The 23,393-nt window shown below is 36.7% G+C and overlaps 1 protein-coding gene across 3 annotated transcripts in view; it reads left to right on the top strand.

Annotated features, from left to right (window-relative positions):
• The window catches only part of STAC3 (SH3 and cysteine rich domain 3), a 203,611-nt gene that overhangs the window by 75,887 nt on the left and 104,331 nt on the right, over positions 1 to 23,393 (top strand). For 2 of the 3 annotated variants that reach the window (XM_053708177.1, XM_053708178.1), the window contains 2 exons: positions 9,661 to 9,758; positions 15,948 to 16,029. The exons of the other annotated variant lie outside the window; for it this stretch is intronic. In XM_053708177.1, the coding sequence (XP_053564152.1) occupies positions 9,661 to 9,758; positions 15,948 to 16,029 (180 nt within the window). The remainder of the gene's footprint in view (positions 1 to 9,660; positions 9,759 to 15,947; positions 16,030 to 23,393) is intronic. 3 annotated transcript variants of the gene reach the window in all.

Here is a 23,393-nt window from a genome sequence, read left to right as displayed (position 1 = left end):
ATGCGTGAGCACAATGTTATCTATATGGCACATATGAACTAACACCCTCTAGTTGTGAAAAAAAAGTTAAAATGTATTCAGATAAGAGGTGGCCTTCAAGGGCTAAGGAATTTGCATATAAGCCACCTAGGTTTAGCTTTCAACTAAGAATACCAAGATAACAAAGCAAATTTGATGATAAAAGTAAATTGGAAAGTTGTTCAAAATGACATGCCCTATCTGAATAATTAAATTTTATTTTTGACTAGACTGTCCCTTTAAGAAAAAAGGCTTCCAAAAGAGTTTTTTTTTATCCATAAAAAAAAATAAAAAAAAATTCTTCAAACTGTCTCAAATTTTAGGGACCTTCAATCTTGGCCTCTTTTGAGATATGGGAATTATTATTCCAGTTCATTGTAAGAACAGGGAATGGGATTTTAATCAAATATCTTCATTGTTCCAAAGAAGGAAGCCACCTTTAGACCAATTTTGGATCTTGAAATCTAAACAGTTTCTAAGAATTCCATCGTTTAGAATGGAATATACAGAACTATTCTACCTTAAGCAAGCTTAGTTAATTTCCATATTAGATTAAAGGATGCTTTCCCAATTAATTCAATTTACTCGAAACATCAGTTTCTGATGTTTACTATTCTGGAAAAACTTTAATAGTTTGTTGTTCTTCCACTATGATCTAGCTACAACTCCAGCTACCGCAACTATGCCCTGAATGCACTGTATCCCATCTGATCTCAGAAGTTAAGCAGGGCCAGGCCTGGCCAGTACCCAAAAAAATATATCAAGGTTCTGGGCTATAACAGAGCTCAGGGTATTGCAGTGCTTTTGCCACACAATTTCATTACCTGAATGATATCTTAGTACTAGCTCAGTCCTTTCCTTTAACAGAATTTCACACGAAACAGCTATTGTTGTTTCTTCAAACAAATTAAGTGTCCATGAATAACACTGGTATTAACCTATCTGAACCTTCAGTCTCTTTCACTACCTTCAATGGCTATGTGAAAATAAGTACTAGGTCTCATAATTACAGTTTAAGATGCAATTTCACATGAAACCTCTTCAGTTTTATATGCTGCATCAATGAGGCAAGGTTTATACCCAGCTATCTCAAAATATATTTTAGATTCCAATACAAACAAGTCTCTGACTTGGCAGCTGAATCGTCAATTTATTATTCAGGAGTCTTCTTGCTCGTCCTACCTGTTCTGCAATTACCACAGTGACAAATTTTCAGGTTGGAGAGTGGTTTGGGGGTCTCTGACAGCACAGGGTTTGGAATCCTCAGAGGCGAGGTTGCCAATCAATATTATAGGACCCTTCAAGCTTGGCCTCTGTTAATAAGGTAGTCTTATCTCCATTTCCAGACAGACAGTAGTAACTTCTGTTAACTTGTGTCTTGGATTCTCTCTTGGGCAGAAGTCAATTCTTGTCTAAATCTTATGATTCACATCTCAATAGTGAACAATGGAAGGCGGACTTTCTCAGTCATTAGTCTCTACATCCAGGGGCCATCACTGCTTTTAACAGTTCAGGGCATAAGTATGATGAGTTCCTTTGCTTTTTAGCTGTTATACTGTTTAAACAGCTTTTTGGTATAGGTAATTTTATGCTCCTTTAAGTATAGCTGTTTAGCATAGCTTTTAAAGTGGAATGGGTTAATATCCTAAAGCAGTGCACAATAGAATCTAAAAATAGGAAGTATGAATGATTTTGTGCCGTCATAGGCCTCGCTTCCATTGAGTCGTAATTCAGTTTGCGTGCACTCGCAAACCGTTAAATATGCTGTCGAAAGCAATAGCGTTTAACGACTGTTTCCAATGGCGCGTTATACCTCTATATCGGCTTCCGGACTTCGGCTGCCGAAAAGATTTTCGCGTCCCATAGAAAGTAATAGAAGCCGTTAATCGATAAATTATACCAGGTTTCCATTGAAAGCGCTAACCGTTAATACACTGTCGGGGGCTGTCGATACATTGAGACATATTACCCCCAGCTCAACTAGGTGTAAAGGAGGAAAAAAGAGCTTTTTGAGGCCTGTTTCTCATTGAAATTGCAAATCAAAAAGAATTTATGAGTGTTTCAATGTACAAATAACATTATATATGCTACATTTATTGGTCCTATGTATAGGAATATTTGCACCCATGTTGTCATAGAAATTTCAATATGTATGTGCATATAAAAATATATGCAAGCACCACAATTATGGAACGACCTCCCGCACACTTTTAAACCTTCCCCATGCCTAATATCCTTTAAGAGATCCCTCTCTACATATCTCAAAACAGAATGCACCTGTCATTGTTGATTATATATTTCCTACCTGTTCTATGTTAAATTTTTGGGCATATGTATTATTATTTTTTTTTTATTTATTGTACCCATTGTATCAATGCAATGTTTTGTGTACCCAGGACATACTTGAAAACTATAGAAATCTCAATGTATCTTTCCTGGTAAAATATTATAAATATAAATAAAATATCTACCTATTCAAAATGAAACCTTTGCCCAGGGATGCTATATATAATCTCAATACATATAGAAAAATAATTCAAAGGAAATAAGTTGTTTATAATGAAGATGAGTTTTATTATTACAGATTTACCCTCATTCAAATGTAATTTTCAATGTGAAAATCATATTTATTCAATACAAAACGATGACACATTAAAGTTATGTGTCATAGTACTAATATTTATAAAATATATGTAATGTCATGTCTGCAAAAGCAGATAATACATTTGCAATATTTAGACTATTAACCAAAATACAAAAGTGCTTAATATTCCATACTTCAAGAGATATGAAGTATTGTCTTTAACATGGAGTTATTGAAACAATTTAAAAGTGCATTGTGCATTGGTCCCAGGGAGAGTCTGTGTCTGTTCATATGATGTCAATTAAAATGTATTAATCACCTCTATATCATGGCAATCACATATATGTTGTGTATACATCATTGCTTAAATATCATAAAGATACATTTATCTAATTATTCTAAATATTGAATAATAATCTTGACAAAAAGGAGTGCATTAGTCATGATAGGTATTAGTCATGATAGGTATATATTTCAGATATTACATTCCACATAGGACTATGATGAATGCAAGGTGTTTGGCCATATCAACAGGAAGGAATATTTACTTTTCAACTCTTCTATAACTGTATAAGCCTTATTAGCTTCATCTGAAGGAGCAAACAACATATGCTTGTGGAATATAAATCATAACATTTACACATGTCACGTTGACCAATGTTAGATAGCATATACTGTATAAATTTCAGACACGTATCCCCAAGTATTCTTAAACGGCATAATATCCTCAATAAAAGGACACATACATTTATCAACAATGTACACCTGCATATTAATTGACATCATGTGAAATAAAAATGAATAAAGCTGTTAATGTTTTTGAAAATAAACAGCTATTAAAACAATTTTGAAATATATTTTCTAATTTTGATTAGAAAAATATATGCATATTTATGAGATGGAAATCACACTTAAGAAAGTGCTTCATAAAAAAAAATTAGATATTATATATCTTGAAAGAATTTAAAAAGAAAAATACTTCTTAATGCTTGCGGCGGGATTTGGCCTTTGGAGGAGAGGTACTTGGGATGGAAGTGTGGCGTCATGGGCGACGCACACCAGCTGACTGGGAGGCTAAAACATGCGATTCAGGGTCCTGCAGGGAGATAACGGAGGATGCGAGTGAGGAGGGAGTTTGCGGCCTATCTGCAACCCTCTCCACTGCCTCTGCCAGGCGGACGAGTGCGGCATTATGTATGTCCATCTGGCTCTGTAGCCTCCTGAAATCCTGCTGCTGCTGGAGCCTAGTAAGTCTAAGCTCCCTGTGAATGAGCCTCAGTAGAGCATCCTGCTGGGACTGTGCGGGGATATTGGATTCCATGGGGGGCACTTGTGGCTGTATAGGTGTCTCCGGCACATATTCCTGGCTCTGTGTGAGGTTGTCGTCACTCAGTCTTGGGGACTGTGTGGGTGGCTCAATATCCAATTGAGGACAGACATTGGTGGGGGGGTGGTGGTGATTGTTGTGGTGGTGGTAGTGGTGGCGGCATTTGTTGTGCCATGGGAGGGTGCTGAATGTGTTGTTGAGGTGGCATATAGTACATATGCTGCGGTGGAGGATGCATCTGCTGATGCTGTGGTGATGAAGGATGCATCTGCTGATGCTGTGGTGATGAAGGAGGCATCTGCCGATGCTGTGGTGGTGGAGGATGCATCTGATAATGCTGTGGTGGAGGATGCATCTGATAATGCTGTGGTGGAGGATGCATCTGATAATGCTGTGGTGGAGGATGCATCTGATAATGCTGTGGTGGTGGAGGCTGCATCTGATGATATGTCCTCCCAGATGAATATGGGGATGGGCCAGGAACATTTTCAACCTCATAGGCCAGTGGCTGTTGCTCATCTCCTTCAAGTATGCTGAGGTAGGAGTATCCAGCTTCAATAACATCCCCCTCCTCCTCCTCACTGAATTCCGGAACATCACTGGCCTCCGGTCTTGTTGAGGACTCATACTCATGTTCCAATTCTGAAAAATAAATTGTAATTATAAATTTATCTGATGAAACATCTAACATTTGAAAATCAATTTTATAGATATAGATATATTTTTATATATATATATATATATATATATATATATATATATATATATATATATATATAAATCAATGTAAATATTTGCATAGGAAATTAGTACATCTAAGCAAGTATCCCCGCTTGCCCCCAGAAATTCTTAATATGCAATGTTTCCAATGCACAAGAGAATTGTGGGTAAGATATGCAAATTAGGTATGCAAATTCTCAGTTTTTTTGCTTCAAAATACTGTTTTAACACAGCGATCCTTTTAAACAGGAATATGACAGCAAACCAGAAATCACTCACTATACAAGCCTGTTTCGTTCTTTTTAGAACTCATCAGTAGGAGATAGATTTCTGATTGCTGCATTGGAAAAGCTATTTTCATGGTTAAACCAAAATTCATTAAAATTATGGGGGGGGAGATAAAAAACTGAAATTAAAATCCTCCATGTCTCAAAATTAAATCAATGTAAATATTTGCATAGGAAATTAGTACATCTAAGCAAGTATCCCCGCTTGCCCCCAGAAATTCTTAATATGCAATGTTTCCAATGCACAAGAGAATTGTGGGTAAGATATGCAAATTAGGTATGCAAATTCTCAGTTTTTTTGCTTCAAAATACTGTTTTAACACAGCGATCCTTTTAAACAGGAATATGACAGCAAACCAGAAATCACTCACTATACAAGCCTGTTTCGTTCTTTTTAGAACTCATCAGTAGGAGATAGATTTCTGATTGCTGCATTGGAAAAGCTATTTTCATGGTTAAACCAAAATTCATTAAAATTATGGGGGGGGAGATAAAAAACTGAAATTAAAATCCTCCATGTCTCAAAATTAAATCAATGTAAATATTTGCATAGGAAATTAGTACATCTAAGCAAGTATCCCATATAGTATATATATATTATTTCTGTATGAACTTAAACATATTTAACCAGAGGTGTATATTTAAAGATTGTGCCTCTAAGCGACTCTTTGTATTACACATAGTCCATATATATGATATAGATAGAAAGAATTTAAATCTATACCCTTGCTTGTTTGAGCAGATAGCCACTCCAGAAAGGATGAATATATCCACTACAACTATGTTAAGATGCCATTAAAGGGGCAATGAAGTACAAATTAAACTTTCATGATTCAGACAGAGCATGCAAATTTAGTCAACATTTTATATTTTACTCCTATTATCATATTTTCTTCCTTCTCTTGGTATCTTTATTTGAGAAGCAAGAATGTAAAGCTTAAGAGCCAGACAATTTTTGTTTCAGAACCTGGGTTGCTGTTGCTTATTGGGTGGCTAAATGTAGCCACCAATCACGAGCGCTAGCCAGGGTTCTGAACCAAAAATGCAAAGTCTCCATAGCTTACATTCCTACTTTTTCAAAAAAAAGATACCAAGAGAACAAAGAAATATTTATAATAGTAGTACATTAGAGAGTTGCTTAAAATTGCTGCTCTATCTGAATCATGAAATAAAAACATTGGGTTTACTATCACTTTAAGTTACTGTGCAAATTAGACTTTGAACCATGTAAAACATTACTTGTACTAATCCTACCTAGGTATGTTTTCCACTGATGCTTGAACACAATTGATTACTAAACATATATAATATATGAACATTCTATATTCTGTATTACACATGTGTATGATTACATTTATATTTTAAAAAACAAAGCCGATATATATTTCTGATGTTAACATATATTTGTTAGAAATAAAACATTTATTACATATGATATTTAATATTCACCTTCATGGACCTCTTCAGCTGGCACTGATGTGTCCATTGTCCCCTTACATCCTAGGACAGATTCATCTGAGATGACATTGGCCATCATCTCCTCCCATGACCTTAGGTGTATTCTCTTGCTAGGACCACCACCTGTCCCACGTGCATATTTGGATTGCTGTACCAGCTTAGCTTTGGTTTCCCTCCTGCAGTCATGATAGCGGTGTTTAATGCTGGCAGTAGAACGATTACGTCCTAAGCAGCTGACTGCCACTCGAATCTCCTCCCACAGCTTATTCCGGACAGCCGGCCTCAGGTTAGGGTTCTCCAGCTGAGCTGCCCTCTCCAAGTAGGCCTCAACAAGAGCCTCCTTCTCCTCCTCAGAGTACCTCTCCTCTCTAAGCCTGCCCTTCACACCTGAAGGGCCAGCAGACACAGACTCTCCCTCCTGTGACTGGGGACCAGCCCTCTCTACCTCCTCTGTCCCTGCAGGCTGTGACAGGCTACCACCAGCCCCACCCCCAGTTGCCACAGTCTGCCCCACTCTCCCTTTTCTTTTTGTGCCTAGCTGAGGCTGACTCCTCCTCACTCCTCCCACCTCCATTCCTCTTCCACCCTCTCTCCTTCCCTCCTCTGCCAGGGTTTGAGGAAGGACAAATCCTCCACCCAAACCTCGGCCCCTATTCCTGCCCATACTACTCCCTACTTCCCCCCTCCCCCTCCCTCTATCCACCCTCACCACTGCCCTCCCCCTAGCCACCCCCTTCCCAACTCCACTAGGCCTATCCATCCCTTTCTCCTTCCTCCCTAACTCTAACCTAACACTAAAGTCCCTAGCTTACCTAACTACACTAATTCACCTAACTAAACCCTAAATTAAATAGCCCCAAAACTAACTACCTAACCTATCTAGACCCTAACTATCTCTATTCTATATCCCTCAAAATAAAAATAAAATGTGGGGGTGAAAATAAACAAAGGGATGTAAATGAAAAAGGAAAAACTAAGGAGGATTAGAACAAAATTATAGAAAAATAATAAGGGATGCAAATGAAGAAAGGGGTGAGCTATATAGTCAAATGAACCAAAAAATATGGGATGTAAAAAAATAAAAATAGGATGGGAAAAATGTATATATAAAAAAAAAAGTTATATAGTGAGGAAGGGAAGGGTAGTCAAAGGGGGGATGGGAAGTGGAATAAGGGGATTAATGAAAGGAGTAATAAAGGAAGATGGGGATATGGGGGTTAATGAAAAAAAAATGTGAATGTGTTTGTATCAAATAAAAGTGTGTATGTGTGTGTGTGTGTGTATTTGTGTGTATAAACTAATGTGTGTTAATTAACTAATGTATGGATGTGTGTGTGTGTTCCTAATATTATATGAGGCCTACAATAAGAATATATGAAAATCAAATATCAAACTCTCCACTAACTCTCAAACAACTCTCAAAAACCCAAAACTCCTACCAACGCAACTAGCTCCCGTGTCTTTCTCTCTAGAGGCGATCACAGGTAAAGAGCGCATGTGCAAACCGTTATTCTTATAGACAGAGGTCGGGTTACCATGGCAATGCACTTGTTATGGCGCGCTTTTCGACAAATCCGACATCGGTTGGCAACGCAAACTTACGTACGGCCGAAAAGAGCGACTGCGCGCAACACGCTAATCTTTTCAATGGAAACCTGGTACTAAAATGGAGCCGTAAATTACTTTTAGCTGTCGTCCGCTTCGGTAGCTTACGGCTCCATTTTTAACAACTCAATGGAAGCGAGGCCATAGTCAGGTGACAGGTAATTTTATTCTGACACCCCATTTAAGATGCAGAATAAATAGAAGCTGGACTTCTGTCTAATAATGTTTTAATTGTAGTTGTATATCCCTATCCCTTAACATGACAGCATTTTCAGTACTGCAGAGATAATTAAATGGACATATAAGTGCAAAAACAAAATGTTCTCATGTGTTACAGCATGTGATTATTGCACTATTGCTTCCATATACGTTTTTTTTATTAACCCCTGCAAAATGGTTAAACACATATTTAAAGTCAGCTCAAGAGCAACAATGCACTACTGTGACCTAGCTGAACAAGGGTTCAGCCAAGGGTAAGGGGCATATGTGGACACCAGTCACGTTAGCTCAACAAAGTATTCCAAGAGAATGGTGTAGTTTTAATAACAGAGATAAACTGAAAAGTCTTTTAAAATCACATACTCTCTGAACTGCGAACGTTTAATTTTGACTTTTATGCTCATATGCTATGTTAGCTAGGATGCAGAGGTGTTACTACAGGGGACCAAGACATGTCAGCTGAGTACAGGCCCACAGCTGTAAGGGTCCCATCTTTCAAAACAGGGGTTCCCACTGTGCAGAACAGGGCTTGCAGTATAAGCAAGGTGTATAGATTAGCCTTTTTACAAATATGGTGGCAGGATCTCCAAGATGACCACCACTATATTGCTGTACTAAAAAATATCTGCCACCATATTTGCACTGGAAGGCACCCACCGAACGTGCATATCCTCTAGTGTGGACTTATAATATAGAAATTGGACAATGACTCACCTTACCAAAAGTAGTCAAACTTGCCCAATCCACAAGTGCTTCTACAGAAATGTGAAGGAATTTATCTAACATTCTAACATTGCAAATTGAATGCAACTTTATATGTGTTTACATACACAGAGATAAATATAAATGACATACAACATTTACAAATATGTTTCACCAGCTACACACAACTCTTTAATGGGTCAGCCAGAATTTACATGTATTGAATAAAGGAGCAAATCAGAAAGAGTGTAACATTTTTGACAGTTTAAGGCATCCTTAGATTAAGTAATATTTTTAAGCTCCCTGATGTAATGACCCGGAACAAATTAATACAAATGTATTTAAATACATTTTTATATCAATAGAAATTATACATTGTATTTGCTTTATAAATTTTTAAATATTTTGTTTACATTTCTACGCATCCCCCAGGAAATATCTTAAAATATATTACTGAGCTATAATATGTTTTCCTAGCATCTTTTAATTTTTCATAAAAATGTCTTGTTCTTTTGTTAATCAGTTGTTTATGATAAAACTAAGGGAAAATAAATAAATAATAAAAAATAATATATATAGTCCACCAGGAATGCACTCACTGTATGGAATGAGAGTGCACCTCACAGTATATATATGTCACACTACTAATATCTATCTGTTTTGCTCTAAATTAGGTAATCAAACCTAAATATATTTTTGTCAGTTGTCCATTATGTGTTTCATGTTTATTATTTTTTTAGTGAATAACAAGTTTGGACTGAGATGTAGAAACTGTAAAACCAACATTCACCATCACTGCCAGTCCTATGTGGAGTTCCAGAAATGTTTTGGGAAGATAGTAAGTTACTGGAATGGTGTTGTCATTTATTCTATTTTTATTTGTGTTCTGTTTGTGAACGGAATGCTTTGCAGAGTAGTAACAGAGGTAGGATTATGCTGCATGTCCTGTTAATTAATGTCACAGACAGTAGATATGCCAATACTTGAATTACTTTAAAAATTATGCAAGCTTTCAATTTTGTGAAGTTTTGGAACAACCCTTATATTCTAATACAAGCTAAATTATAAAAGCTTGCTTGCTTGTAGAGATATACTAGCAAAAGTTCTGATATACAAAGCTTCATAAAAACATACACCTAGATTACGAGTTTTGCGTTAGAGGCTATGTGGTGCTAACGAGCAGTTTTGTCTCACCGCTCACTTACCTGCAGCGCTGGTATTACGAGTTTTCAGAAACCCGTCGTTAAAAGACAAGAAGTGAGCCTTGAACAAAATTTTGCTCATTAGCGTACTCCAATACCAGCGCTGCTTAAGTCAGCGGTGAGCTGGTCGTACGTGCTCGTGCACCATTTCCCCATAGGAATCAACGAGGAGAGCTGGCTGAGAAAAAGTCTAACACCTGCAATAAAGCAGCGTAAAACTCACTAACGCAGCCTCATTGATTCCTATGGGGAAACTAAAGTTATGTCTACACCTAACACCCTAACATGAAACCCGAGTCTAAACACCCCTAATCTTACACTTATTAACCCCTAATCTGCCGCCCCCGACATCGCCGACACCTGCATTATATTTACCCCTAATCTGCCGCTCCGGACACCGCCGCCCCCTACATTATATTTATGAACCCCTAATCTGCTGCCCCCAACATCGCCGACACCTACCTACACTTATTAACCCCTAATCTGCCGCCCCCAACGTCGCCGCCAGTATATTAAAGTTATTAACCCCTAAATCTAAGTCTAACCCTAACCCTAACACCCCCTAACTTAAATATAATTTAAATAAGTCAAATAAAATTCCTATCATTAACTAAATTATTCCTATTTAAAACTAAATGCTTACCTATAAAATAAACCCTAAGCTAGCTACAATATAACTAATAGTTACATTGTAGCTATCTTAGGTTTTATTTTTATTTTATAGGCAAGTTTGTATTTATTTTAACTAGGTAGAATAGTTACTAAATAGTTATTAACTATTTAATAACTACCTAGCTAAAATAAATACAAAAGTACCTGTAAAATAAAACCTAACCTAAGTTACACTAACACCTAACACTACACTACAATTAAATAAATTAACTAAATTAACAACAATTAAATCAATTAAATTAAATTAGCTAAAGTACAAACCCCCCCCCCCACTAAATTACAGAAAATAATAAACAAATTACAAGATATTTAAACTAATTACACCTAATCTAATAGCCCTATCAAAATAAAAAAAAGCCCCCCCAAAATAAAAAAACCCTAGCCTAAACTAAACTACCAATAGCCCTTAAAAGGGCCTTTTGGGGGGCATTGCCCCAAAGTAATCAGTTCTTTTACCTGAAAAAAAAAATACAAAGAACCCCCCCAACAGTAAAACCCACCACCCACACAACCAACCCCCCACAGAAAATACTAACTAAAAAAACCTTAGCTCCCCATTGCCCTGAAAAGGGCATTTTGATGGGCATTGCCCTTAAAAGGGCAGTTAGCTCTTTTGCAAGCCCAAAGTCCCTAACCTAAAAATGAAACCCACCCAATACACCCTTAAAAAAACCTAACACTAACCCCCTGAAGATCGACTTACCGGGAGAAGTCTTCATCCAAGCCAGGCCGAACTCCTCAACGAAGCCAGGAGAAGTCTTCATCCAAGCCGGGCGAAGTGGTCCTCCAGACGGGCAGAAGTCTTCATCCAAATGGCATCTTCTATCTTCATCCATCCGGCGCGGAGCGGGGTCCATCTTCAAGACATCCGGCGTGGAGCATCCTCTTCAATCGAGTCTTCTTACTAAATGACGGTTCCTTTAAGTGACGTCATCCAAGATGGCGTCCCTTAGTTTCCAATTGGCTGATAGAATTCTATCAGCCAATCGGAATTAAGGTAGAAAAAATCCTATTGGCTGATGCAATCAGCCAATAGGATTGAAGTTCAATCCTATTGGCTGATCCAATCAGCCAATAGGATTGAGCTCGCATTCTATTGGCTGTTCCAATCAGCCAATAGAATGCAAGCTCAATCCTATTGGCTGATTGGATCAGCCAATAGGATTTTTTCTACCTTAATTCCGATTGGCTGATATCGGAATCTAAGGGACCCCAATCAGAATCTAAGGGACGCCATCTTGGATGACGTCACTTAAAGGAACCGTCATTTAGTAAGAAGACGTCAATTGAAGAGGATGCTCCTCGCCGGATGGCTTGAAGATGGACCCGCTCCGTGCCGGATGGATGAAGATAGAAGATGCCGTCTAGATGAAGACTTCTGCCTGTCTGGAGGACCACTTCGCCCGGCTTGGATGAAGACTTCTTCCAGCTTCGTTGAGGACTTCAGCCCGGCTTGGATGAAGACTTCTCCCGGTAAGTCAATCTTCAGGGGGTTAGTGTTAGGTTTTTTTAAGGGTGTATTGGGTGGGTTTTATTTTTAGGTTAGGGACTTTGGGCTTGCAAAAGAGCTAACTGCCCTTTTAAGAGCAATGCCCATCCAAATGCCCTTTTCAGGGCAATGGGGAGCTTAGGTTTTTTTAGTTAGTATTTTATTTGGGGGGTTGGTTGTGTGGGTGGTGGGCTTTACTGTTGGGGGGGTTGTTTGTATTTTTTTTCAGGTAAAAGAGCTGATTACTTTGGGGCAATGCCCCGCAAAAGGCCCTTTTAAGGGCTATTGGTAGTTTAGTTTAGGCTAGGGTTTTTTTTTATTTTGGGGGGGCTTTTTTTATTTTGATAGGGCTATTAGATTAGGTGTAATTAGTTTAAATATCTTATATTTTTTTAATATTTTCTGTAATTTAGTGTTTTTTTTGTACTTTAGCTAATTTAATGTAATTTATTTAATTGTAGTGTAGTGTTAGGTGTTAGTGTAACTTAGGTTAGGTTTTATTTTACAGGTACTTTTGTATTTATTTTAGCTAGGTAGCTATTAAATAGTTAATAACTACTTAATAACTATTCTACCTAGTTAAAATAAATACAACCTTGCCTGTAAAATGAAAATAAACCCTAAGCTATCTACAATGTAACTATTATTTATATGGTAGCAAGCTTAGGGTTTATTTTATAGGTAAGTATTTAGTTTTAAATAGGAATAATTCAGTTAATGATAGGAATTTTATTTAGACTTATTTAAATTATATTTAAGTTAGGGGGTGTTAGGGTTAGGGTTAGACTTAGATTTAGGGGTTAATAACTTTAATATAGTGGCAGCGACATTGGGGGTGGCAGATTAGGGGTTAATAAGTGTAGGTAGGTGGTGGCGACATTGGGGGCAGCAGATTAGGGGTTAATAAATATAATGTAGCTGTCGGCGATGTTGGGGGCAGCAGATTAGGGGTTCATAAATATAATGTTGGTGGCGGCGGTGTCTGGAGCGGCAGATTAGGGGTTAAAAATTTTATTATAGTGTTTGCGATGCGGGGGGCCTCGGTTTAGCGGTTAATAGGTAGTTTATGGGTGTTAGTTTACTTTTTAGCACTTTAGTTATGAGTTTTATGCATTGTACCATAAAACTCATAACTACTGACTTTTAAATGCGTTAGGACTCTTGACGGGGTAGGGTGTACCGCTCACTTTTTGGCCTCCCAGGACAGACTCGTAATATCAGCGCTATGGAAGTCCCATAGAAAAAAAACTTTACGAAGTTTACGTAAGTCGTTTTGCGGTAATGCCAAAAAAGTGCGTGATGACCCTAAACCTTCAAGACTCGTAATAGCAGCGGTAGTGAAAAAGCAGCATTAGGAGTCGGACCTCTTAACGCAGAACTCGTAATCTAGCCGATAGAATGTTGTCACAGATAATAACCCTTTATAAAATCTACTGTGTGTATTGGTACATTTCTTTAGATGAAGTGCTTTTAATTCCATGCATTTAAAATTATATCTTTAATACAACAATGTTTAGCTTTCAAAGAACAAATTAAAGGGAGATGAAACCTAAATTTTGTATTTCATGATTTAGGTAGAACATACAATTTTAAACAACTTTCCAGTTTATTTTTATTATCAAATTTGCTTCATTCTCTTGGTATAATTTGCTGAAGGAGCAGCATTGCAATACTGGTTTCTAGCTAAACACATGGATGAGCCAATGACAATCTGTATATATGTAGCCACCAATCAGCAGCAAAAACCTAGGTTCTTTGCTGCTCCTGAGCTTTCCTAGATAAACCTTTCAGCAAAGGATAACAGGAGAAGGAAGCATTTTTAATAATAGAAGTAAATTGGAAGGTTGTTTAAAATTGTATTTTCTGTCTAACTCATGAATGTCTCATAATGACTTTACTGTCCCTTTAATCTTATGAAGTTTTGAAAACTGATCTTAAAGATGCACAGAGAAGCTGACATATGTACTCTGTATTGTAAGAAAGCTGTGTCAGAGTATGTGTGATTTTTTTGCAGTGTTTCTCATACAATGTGCCGCAATGTGTTATATTAATAAATATTTTCTACAAATTAGAGAGCACTTTTGCCTATATACATTTATATTTGTAAAAACAAAACAAAACCTTTGTCCGCCTAATATTCACGTAACATTGGTGTGTTTTGCTGCAAATGCTGAACTAATGCTCCCCCTATTGGCCACCAATAATTTGACAATGATTACATCATCAAGTATAGCAGGCTGTTTGGGTTAACATGATTGGTTATGGCTGTATGGCATGAGAGCCTAATCTAGAAGCATATATATGTGAATAATATAAATGTTGTGTGTGCATGAGGCAAAATGTTTTGTATACGGTGAGACACTTTAAAATAAGTTCTTAGTACCAACTAAGTTAAAAAGATAACTTGGCACTAAACTTTCAAATTTTTGTCATCTTTTACTGTAAAAATATGTATTGTTATAGACTGAATAAATGCTATAAATTACGGTTAATTATAGGGTATTCAAGCATTAAAAACGTGTGTACAGTGACAAAAAAGTGTGCCACATAAAACACTGATTTATTGTATGCAAGGCCTGTTTTACTACTCAGTGCTCGTAAAAGAATGACATTCCAGATTAGTACTTCCGAGGATGGAATACTGCAGCATTCTGTATTGCATGGTGGTGCATTAGACTCCCTGTTCCGCTTTTCTTTGTTTGCTTTTTCTTTTTTTTTACTTCAGCCATTTTTAATGTTTGTAATTTGCTTTCCTTAGTTTTTGTGATAAAAATTGGAAATAAATGGCTTTAGAATTAAAGGGAGTTTATTTTAGGCTTTTATTTTAGTTATATGAATGTTAAAGGGGCATTAAACGTAAAGCATATATCACAAGGCAATATAAATGTTTTAAACTAATTTATCACTGGTATTTTGTTAGCACAATTTACAAGGTTTTTTTTCAAATAAAGAACAGTTCTAAGATTCATCTCTTGAAAAGCTTGGAGGATTCCATGTTCCCGATCTCCTAAGCTGTGGCCATTTAAAAACAGATGTAAATGAACAGCCAATCACCATTCTTAATTATGATGGTGTAACTCCAGGCTCTTTGGAGGGAGTGGAATTAAAACAGTATTCTGAGATATTTTACAGCAAAAGAAGGCATAATAATTAGTCCATGTACACTGCAATGTTGTTTATAGGGACAGTCTAATCAAAATTAAGCTTTCATGATTCAGATACGGCATGCGATTTTAAACAACTTTCCAATTAACTTTTATCATCAAATTTGCATTGTTCTCTTGGTATTCTTTGTTTAAAGCTGAACCTATGAACGTTTATATGCTAATTTCTAATTTTGAAGGTCGCCTCTTATCTCAGTGCATTTGACAGTTTCTCACAGCTAGGGAACAACAATAACAATTTTCAAATAGACTGTTCCTTTAACTTTCATTAAATAAATGTTGGGCTTAATGTCTCTTTAACTGACATGTGTAACTCTGTATATGGAGGAGTGTGAAATTCTTAAAGGATTCTGATCAATGAATTCCCCAATATGGGCATTACTAGTATTTAGTTAAATTAACTGTCTTCATGTATTTGTTCTGAGAATCTAGCGGTCAGTACAAAACATGGAAATCCTGTACCAAAATTGAGATGATAGCATGTTTGTCCTGTCTTACAGCCTCCAGGTTTTCGCCGTGCATATAGCTCCCCCTTATACAGCAATCAGCAATATGCCTGTGTTAAGGAATTGCTTCCATTCTGTGAGTATTTGTACTTTATTGTGCTTTTAATGTAAAGTTTTTGGCCAATTATAATCTTTGTCAACCATCTCATGACATTCATTGACATTCATATTCACACTTTATTAAAAATCAAGCAAATCTCCAAAGTGGCAAAAAAGTTATTAGTAGAACTTTGATCATTAAAGAGACATTCAAATGGCCTTCATTAAAATATATATACTGTGTGTGTATGTGTGTATATATATATGTATATATACTGTGTATATATATATATCTGTATATATATATATATATATATATATATATTTATATATATATGTATATATACTGTGTGTATATATATATATATATATATATATATATATATATATATTTATATATAATGCTATTGGTAATACTTTGGTAAGACCACTTTCCAGTTGTAACCAGTAAGCAAAACTCAAAAAACTGTTACAATCTATAGCTGTTTTGCTAGTAGTTGTAATGTTTAAAATGAAATATGATATAAGCCCTACAGTATGTATTTAGAATGATACTAGGGAAGTTTAAAAAAAAATTATGTTAGAACATTGGTAACTTTTTTTCTGTAGCTTACAACCTCCTCTCCAGTGTGTGCTTCTCATATTATATAACGTAAGAGCAGCAAATTCTTGTAGTATTGGTGGGAAGTATCATTTAACATTTTGGTTCATTACAAAGTACCAGGAGAAAAAACCTTCATAACATGCCAGAAAACATTACTCACATTTTGCACAGTTGGGTTGTGTGGCTACTGCTTCTGATTGGCTTTCTGGCTGTATCCCAGCAGTTCTTTGTGGCTCCCGAGTAATACTTCATGGGTTAAACACATAGGGCTATATTACGAGTGGAGCGCTCTCATTTGTGTGCAAGCGATATCGGATTTCCCAAGCCGTTTGTGGCCAAGTTAAATGCCACCCGTATTACAAGTTGAAAGTGAATGCAAACTTGTGAGTGTAGTAACGATTTACACTAGAATAATTACTGCAACTTTATAGCTCTGGTTAACTGTTTTACAAGTCAAAAAAGTGAAAAAAAAAACCACAAAAAGTACAGTAACACTCATAATAAAAAAGGAAAACAATATACAGAGGTGCAAGATGGAAAAAAACACACAATATTCTGTACAAATGAACTAAGAACTGATACTCTCCTTTAGGTCAGACCGCAGCCTTCTTGCAGTCTCTCCCTTGTGACTGTGTGTAGATAGATAGTAGTAGTAGATGGCGCTGGTCTATTGAATGAGTTTCTCTAGTAAGTGAAGAGAAAAAAGGCTTGATGCATATATTGAAGCCAATTAATATGGGTGCAGTATACTCACTCCATAAGATGAATCTTTACAGCTGAAAGGGAACGTAGCGTCAGATGGCAAGAGTCCACAGGTTCCTGGAGTCAAATACTGAATTTTCAGGTTTATCCAAAAGTGGACTATAAATGAATAAAGACCCAAATGACAAAAGTATCCAGTGTATAATTGAAAAAAATGTAGTAACTTACTCCATAAATAAGGAGATTCCAGCTCAGCACAGCAAAACAAGATCTTGACAATCTTTCAACAAAGGATAAAAGGTTTTATTTGCTCAACGCGTTTCAATGTATTACACGTCTTTATCAAGAGCATACATTAAAATAAGTAAAACAGGTAAAAAAAATATTTTTTTTATTATTTTTTTTATTTTTTTATTATTATTTTTTTTTTTTTTTTTATTATTTATTTATTTTTTTATTATTTTTTTATTTTTTTATTATTTTTTTTAATTATTTTTTTATTATTTATTTTTTTATTTTTTTATTATTTTTTTATTATTTTTTTATTATTTATTTATTTTTTTATTATTTTTTTTTTTATCTTTTGTATTTATATTTTTTATAATTTTTGTATTTGTATGTTTATTTATTTTTATTTCAATTTCATTTTAGTTTTATCATTATTTTATTTTATGTATTAATTCATTAATTTATTATTTTATTTTATTTCCATTTATTTTTATTTTTATTTATTTTTTATGTGTTTTGTTTTATTTCATTTTATTTTATTTTATTTGTCTACATTTTGTTGTTGATGGCTTTTTGAACATTACTGTGGTGTTTTCTTAGAGGTTATTAGGATTGCTAATATAGTGGCTTTATTTATGGATTCAAATAGGTTTCAATATCAATAGCTGCATTAATAACATGTGCCGCTTGGAGTCACTCTGACTTAGTATAGTATTCATTCCTTTATTGGGCTGCGCAGGGTTGAGATTTACATATGTATCGGTAGCAAGGGCAGTTTCTTTACCGGATCCAGTCCAATAGTGTGTAGTGTCACTATGGCAACCTGGTATCTAACACAGCGTGTAGCCGCATGACGTCATCACACAGAGTCGGGTGTGTGCATCTCAGATGTCAGTCGGGCGGCCATGCTGTTAGCCCAGATATGTGGTGTATGTGATATATGTGATATATGCGTTATAATCACATTGGTAAAATGGCAGGTTATGTGTGATCTACCTTAAGTAAACAAGTGAGTGAGTTACTGTTGCGCTACACCGAGTTTAACATTTCTTTGATTGTTGTATGAGCCTCAGGCAGTATCAGTAGCCGCATTGTCTTATTTTATTTTATTTTGTTATAAGAGGCAGTATGAATACTCTGCCCATATTATGCATTAATAACAGTATTGTTTTACCTTCTCAGAAGTGGCAATTATGAATGGTTTTGTAACTCTGCCCATATTAGCATCTTGATACCAGGTTGTTTAATCAGAATTTATTCATGTTATCCAGGGGGCTGACAACGTGCATATATTTCTACTGTGCACACTATGGTATAGTCACTAGTACACTTTTATATAGATACAACACATGTGTTAGGGGACACACAGGTATTTATTTCACTTATTTTGTGAGTAGGAGAATCTATGCTCTATTCTCCTTATATTTCTAATTACACCAGCATGATACACTTATCATTACACCTGACTGTCTTGTTTACTCCATATGGCTATATGTTTATGCTGTTTTTTCAATATAAGTTTGTTCACATGTGTTCTTAGATGTTTTTGCTTAATTGATTTTTATATGTTCAATTGTGGGTAATTTCTTTCATGTAATTAGCAAGAGTCCATGAGCTAGTGACGTATGGGATATACATTCCTACCAGGAGGGGCAAAGTTTCCCAAACCTCAAAATGCCTATAAATACACCCCTCACCACACCCACAAATCAGTTTTACAAACTTTGCCTCCTATGGAGGTGGTGAAGTAAGTTTGTGCTAGATTCTACGTTGATATGCGCTCCGCAGCAGGTTGGAGCCCGGTTTTCCTCTCAGCGTGCAGTGAATGTCAGAGGGATGTGAGGAGAGTATTGCCTATTTGAATTCAATGATCTCCTTCTACGGGGTCTATTTCATAGGTTCTCTGTTATCGGTCGTAGAGATTCATCTCTTACCTCCCTTTTCAGATCGACGATATACTCTTATAAATACCATTACCTCTGCTGATTCTCGTTTCAGTACTGGTTTGGCTTTCTACTACATGTAGATGAGTGTCCTGGGGTAAGTAAGTCTTATTTTCTGTGACACTCTAAGCTATGGTTGGGCACTTTTATATAAAGTTCTAAATATATGTATTCAAACATTTATTTGCCTTGACTCAGGATGTTCAACGTTCCTTATTTCAGACAGTCAGTTTCATATTTGGGATAATGCATATGAATAAATCAATTTTTTTCTTACCTTAAAATTTGACTTTTTCCCTGTGGGCTGTTAGGCTCGCGGGGGCTGAAAATGCTTCATTTTATTGCGTCATTCTTGGCGCTGACTTTTTTGGCGCAAATTTTTTTTTCTGTTTCCGGCGTTATACGTGTCGCCGGAAGTTGCGTCATTTTTTGACTTTTTTTGCGCCAAAAGTGTCGGCGTTCCGGATGTGGCGTCATTTTTGGCGCCAAAAGCATTTAGGCGCCAAATAATGTGGGCGTCTTTTTTGGCGCTAAAAAAATATGGGCGTCAGTATTGTCTCCACATTATTTAAGTCTCATTATTTATTGCTTCTGGTTGCTAGAAGCTTGTTCACTGGCATTTTTTTCCCATTCCTGAAACTGTCATTTAAGGAATTTGATCAATTTTGCTTTATATGTTGTTTTTTCTATTACATATTGCAAGATGTCCCAGATTGACACTGAGTCAGAAGATACTTCTGGAAAAACGCTGCCTGGTGCTGGAACTACCAAAGTTAAGTGTATCTGCTGCAAACTTGTGGTATCTGTTCCTCCAGCTGTTGTTTGTAATGAATGTCATGACAAACTTGTTAATGCAGATAATATTTCCTTTAGTAATGTTACATTACCTGTTGCTGTTCCGTCAAAATCTAATACTCAGAGTGTTCCTGTTAATATAAGAGATTTTGTTTCTAAATCCATTAAGAAGGCTATGTCTGTTATTCCTCCTTCTAGTAAACGTAAAAGGTCTTTTAAAACTTCTCATTTTTCAGATGAATTTTTAAATGAACATCATCATTCTGATTCTGATAATGGTTTCTCTGGTTCAGAGGATTCTGTCTCAGAGGTTGATGCTGATAAATCTTCATATTTATTTAAAATGGAATTTATTTGTTCCTTACTTAAAGAAGTCTTAATTGCATTAGAAATAGAGGATTCTGGTCCTCTTGATACTAAATCTAAACGTTTAAATAAGGTTTTTAAATCTCCTGTAGTTATTCCAGAAGTTTTTCCTGTCCCTGATGCTATTTCTGAAGTAATCTCCAGGGAATGGAATAATTTGGGTAATTCATTTACTCCTTCTAAACGTTTTAAGCAATTATATCCTGTGCCATCTGACAGATTAGAATTTTGGGACAAAATCCCTAAATTTGATGGGGCTGTCTCTACTCTTGCTAAACGTACTACTATTCCTACGGCAGATAGTACTTCCTTTAAGGATCCTTTAGATAGGAAGATTGAATCCTTTCTAAGAAAAGCTTATTTATGTTCAGGTAATCTTCTTAGACCTGCTATATCTTTAGCGGATGTTGCTGCAGCTTCAACTTTTTGGTTAGAAGCTTTAGCGCAACAAGTAACAGATCATAATTCTCATAGCATTGTTAATCTTCTTCAACATGCTAATAACTTTATTTGTGATGCCATCTTTGATATCATTAGAGTTGATGTCAGGTATATGTCTCTAGCTATTTTAGCTAGAAGAGCTTTATGGCTTAAAACTTGGAATGCTGATATGTCTTCTAAGTCAACTTTACTTTCCCTTTCTTTCCAGGGTAATAAATTATTTGGTTCTCAGTTGGATTCTATTATCTCAACTGTTACTGGAGGGAAAGGAACTTTTTTACCACAGGATAAAAGGTCTAAAGGTAAATTTAGGTCTAATAATCGTTTTTGTTCCTTTCGTCACATTAAGGAACAAAAGCCTGATCCTTCACCCACAGGAGCGGTATCAGTTTGGAAACCATCTCCAGTCTGGAATAAATCCAAGCCTTTCAGAAAAGCAAAGCCAGCTCCCAAGTCCACATGAAGGTGCGGCCCTCATTCCAGCCCAGCTGGTAGGGGGCAGATTACGATTTTTCAAAGAAATTTGGATCAATTCAATTCACAATCTTTGGATTCAAAACATTGTGTCAGAAGGGTACAGAATTGGCTTCAAGATAAGGCCTCCTGCAAAGAGATTTTTTCTTTCCCGTGTCCCAGTAAATCCAGCGAAGGCTCAAGCATTTCTGAAATGTGTTTCAGATCTAGAGTTGGCTGGAGTAATTATGCCAGTTCCAGTTCTGGAACAGGGGCTGGGGTTTTATTCAAATCTCTTCATTGTACCAAAGAAGGAGAATTCCTTCAGACCAGTTCTGGATCTAAAAATATTGAATCGTTATGTAAGGATACCAACATTCAAAATGGTAACTATAAGGACTATCCTGCCTTTTGTTCAGCAAGGGCATTATATGTCCACAATAGATTTACAGGATGCATATCTGCATATTCCGATTCATCCAGATCACTTTCAGTTTCTGAGATTCTCTTTCCTAGACAAGCATTACCAGTTTGTGGCTCTGCCGTTTGGCCTAGCAACAGCTCCAAGAATTTTTACAAAGGTTCTCGGTGCCCTTCTGTCTGTATTCAGAGAACAGGGTATTGTGGTATTTCCTTATTTGGACGATATCTTGGTACTTGCTCAGTCTTCACATTTAGCAGAATCTCATACGAATCGACTTGTGTTGTTTCTTCAAGATCATGGTTGGAGGATCAATTTACCGAAAAGTTCATTGATTCCTCAGACAACGGTAACCTTTTTAGGTTTCCAGATAGATTCAGCGTTCATGACTCTGTCTTTGACGGACAAGAGACGTCTAAAATTGATCTCAGCTTGTCGAAACCTTCAATCACAATCATTCCCTTCGGTAGCCTTATGCATGGAAATTCTAGGTCTTATGACTGCTGCATCGGACGCGATCCCCTTTGCTCGTTTTCACATGCGACCTCTTCAGCTCTGTATGTTGAACCAGTGGTGCAGGGATTACACAAAGATATCTCAATTAATATCTTTAAAACCGATTGTACGACACTCTCCGACGTGGTGGACAGATCACAATCGTTTAGTTCAGGGGGCTTCTTTTGTTCTTCCGACCTGGACTGTAATTTCAACAGATGCAAGTCTGACAGGTTGGGGAGCTGTTTGGGGGTCTCTGACAGCACAAGGGGTTTGGGAATCTCAGGAGGTGAGATTACCAATCAATATTTTGGAACTCCGTGCAATTTTCAGAGCTCTTCAGTCTTGGCCTCTTCTAAAGAGAGAATCGTTCATTTGTTTTCAGACAGACAATGTCACAACTGTGGCATACATCAATCATCAATGAGGGACTCACAGTCCTCTGGCCATGAAAGAAGTATCTCGAATTCTGGTATGGGCGGAATCCAGCTCCGGTCTAGTTTCTGCGGTTCATATCCCAGGAATAGACAATTGGGAAGCGGATTATCTCAGTTGCCAAACGTTACATCCGGGCGAATGGTCTCTTCACCCAGAGGTATTTCTTCAGATGGTTCAAATGTGGGGACTTCCAGAAATAGATCTGATGGCCTCTCATCTAAACAAGAAACTTCCCAGGTATCTGTCCAGATCCAGGGATCCTCAAGCGGAAGCAGTGGATGCATTGTCACTTCCTTGGAAGTATCATCCTGCTTATATCTTTCCGCCTCTAGTTCTTCTTCCAAGAGTAATCTCCAAGATTCTGAAGGAATGCTCGTTTGTTCTGCTGGTAGCTCCAGCATGGCCTCACAGGTTTTGGTATGCGGATCTTGTCCGGATGGCCTCTTGCCAACCGTGGACTCTTCCGTTAAGACTAGACCTTCTGTCGCAAGGTCCTTTTTTCCATCAGGATCTCA

Source organism: Bombina bombina, chromosome 3 (genome assembly GCF_027579735.1).
Source record: "Bombina bombina isolate aBomBom1 chromosome 3, aBomBom1.pri, whole genome shotgun sequence".
In the NCBI taxonomy this organism is placed as follows: Eukaryota; Metazoa; Chordata; class Amphibia; order Anura; family Bombinatoridae; genus Bombina; species Bombina bombina.
This window is presented reverse-complemented; position numbering and strand designations above follow the sequence as displayed.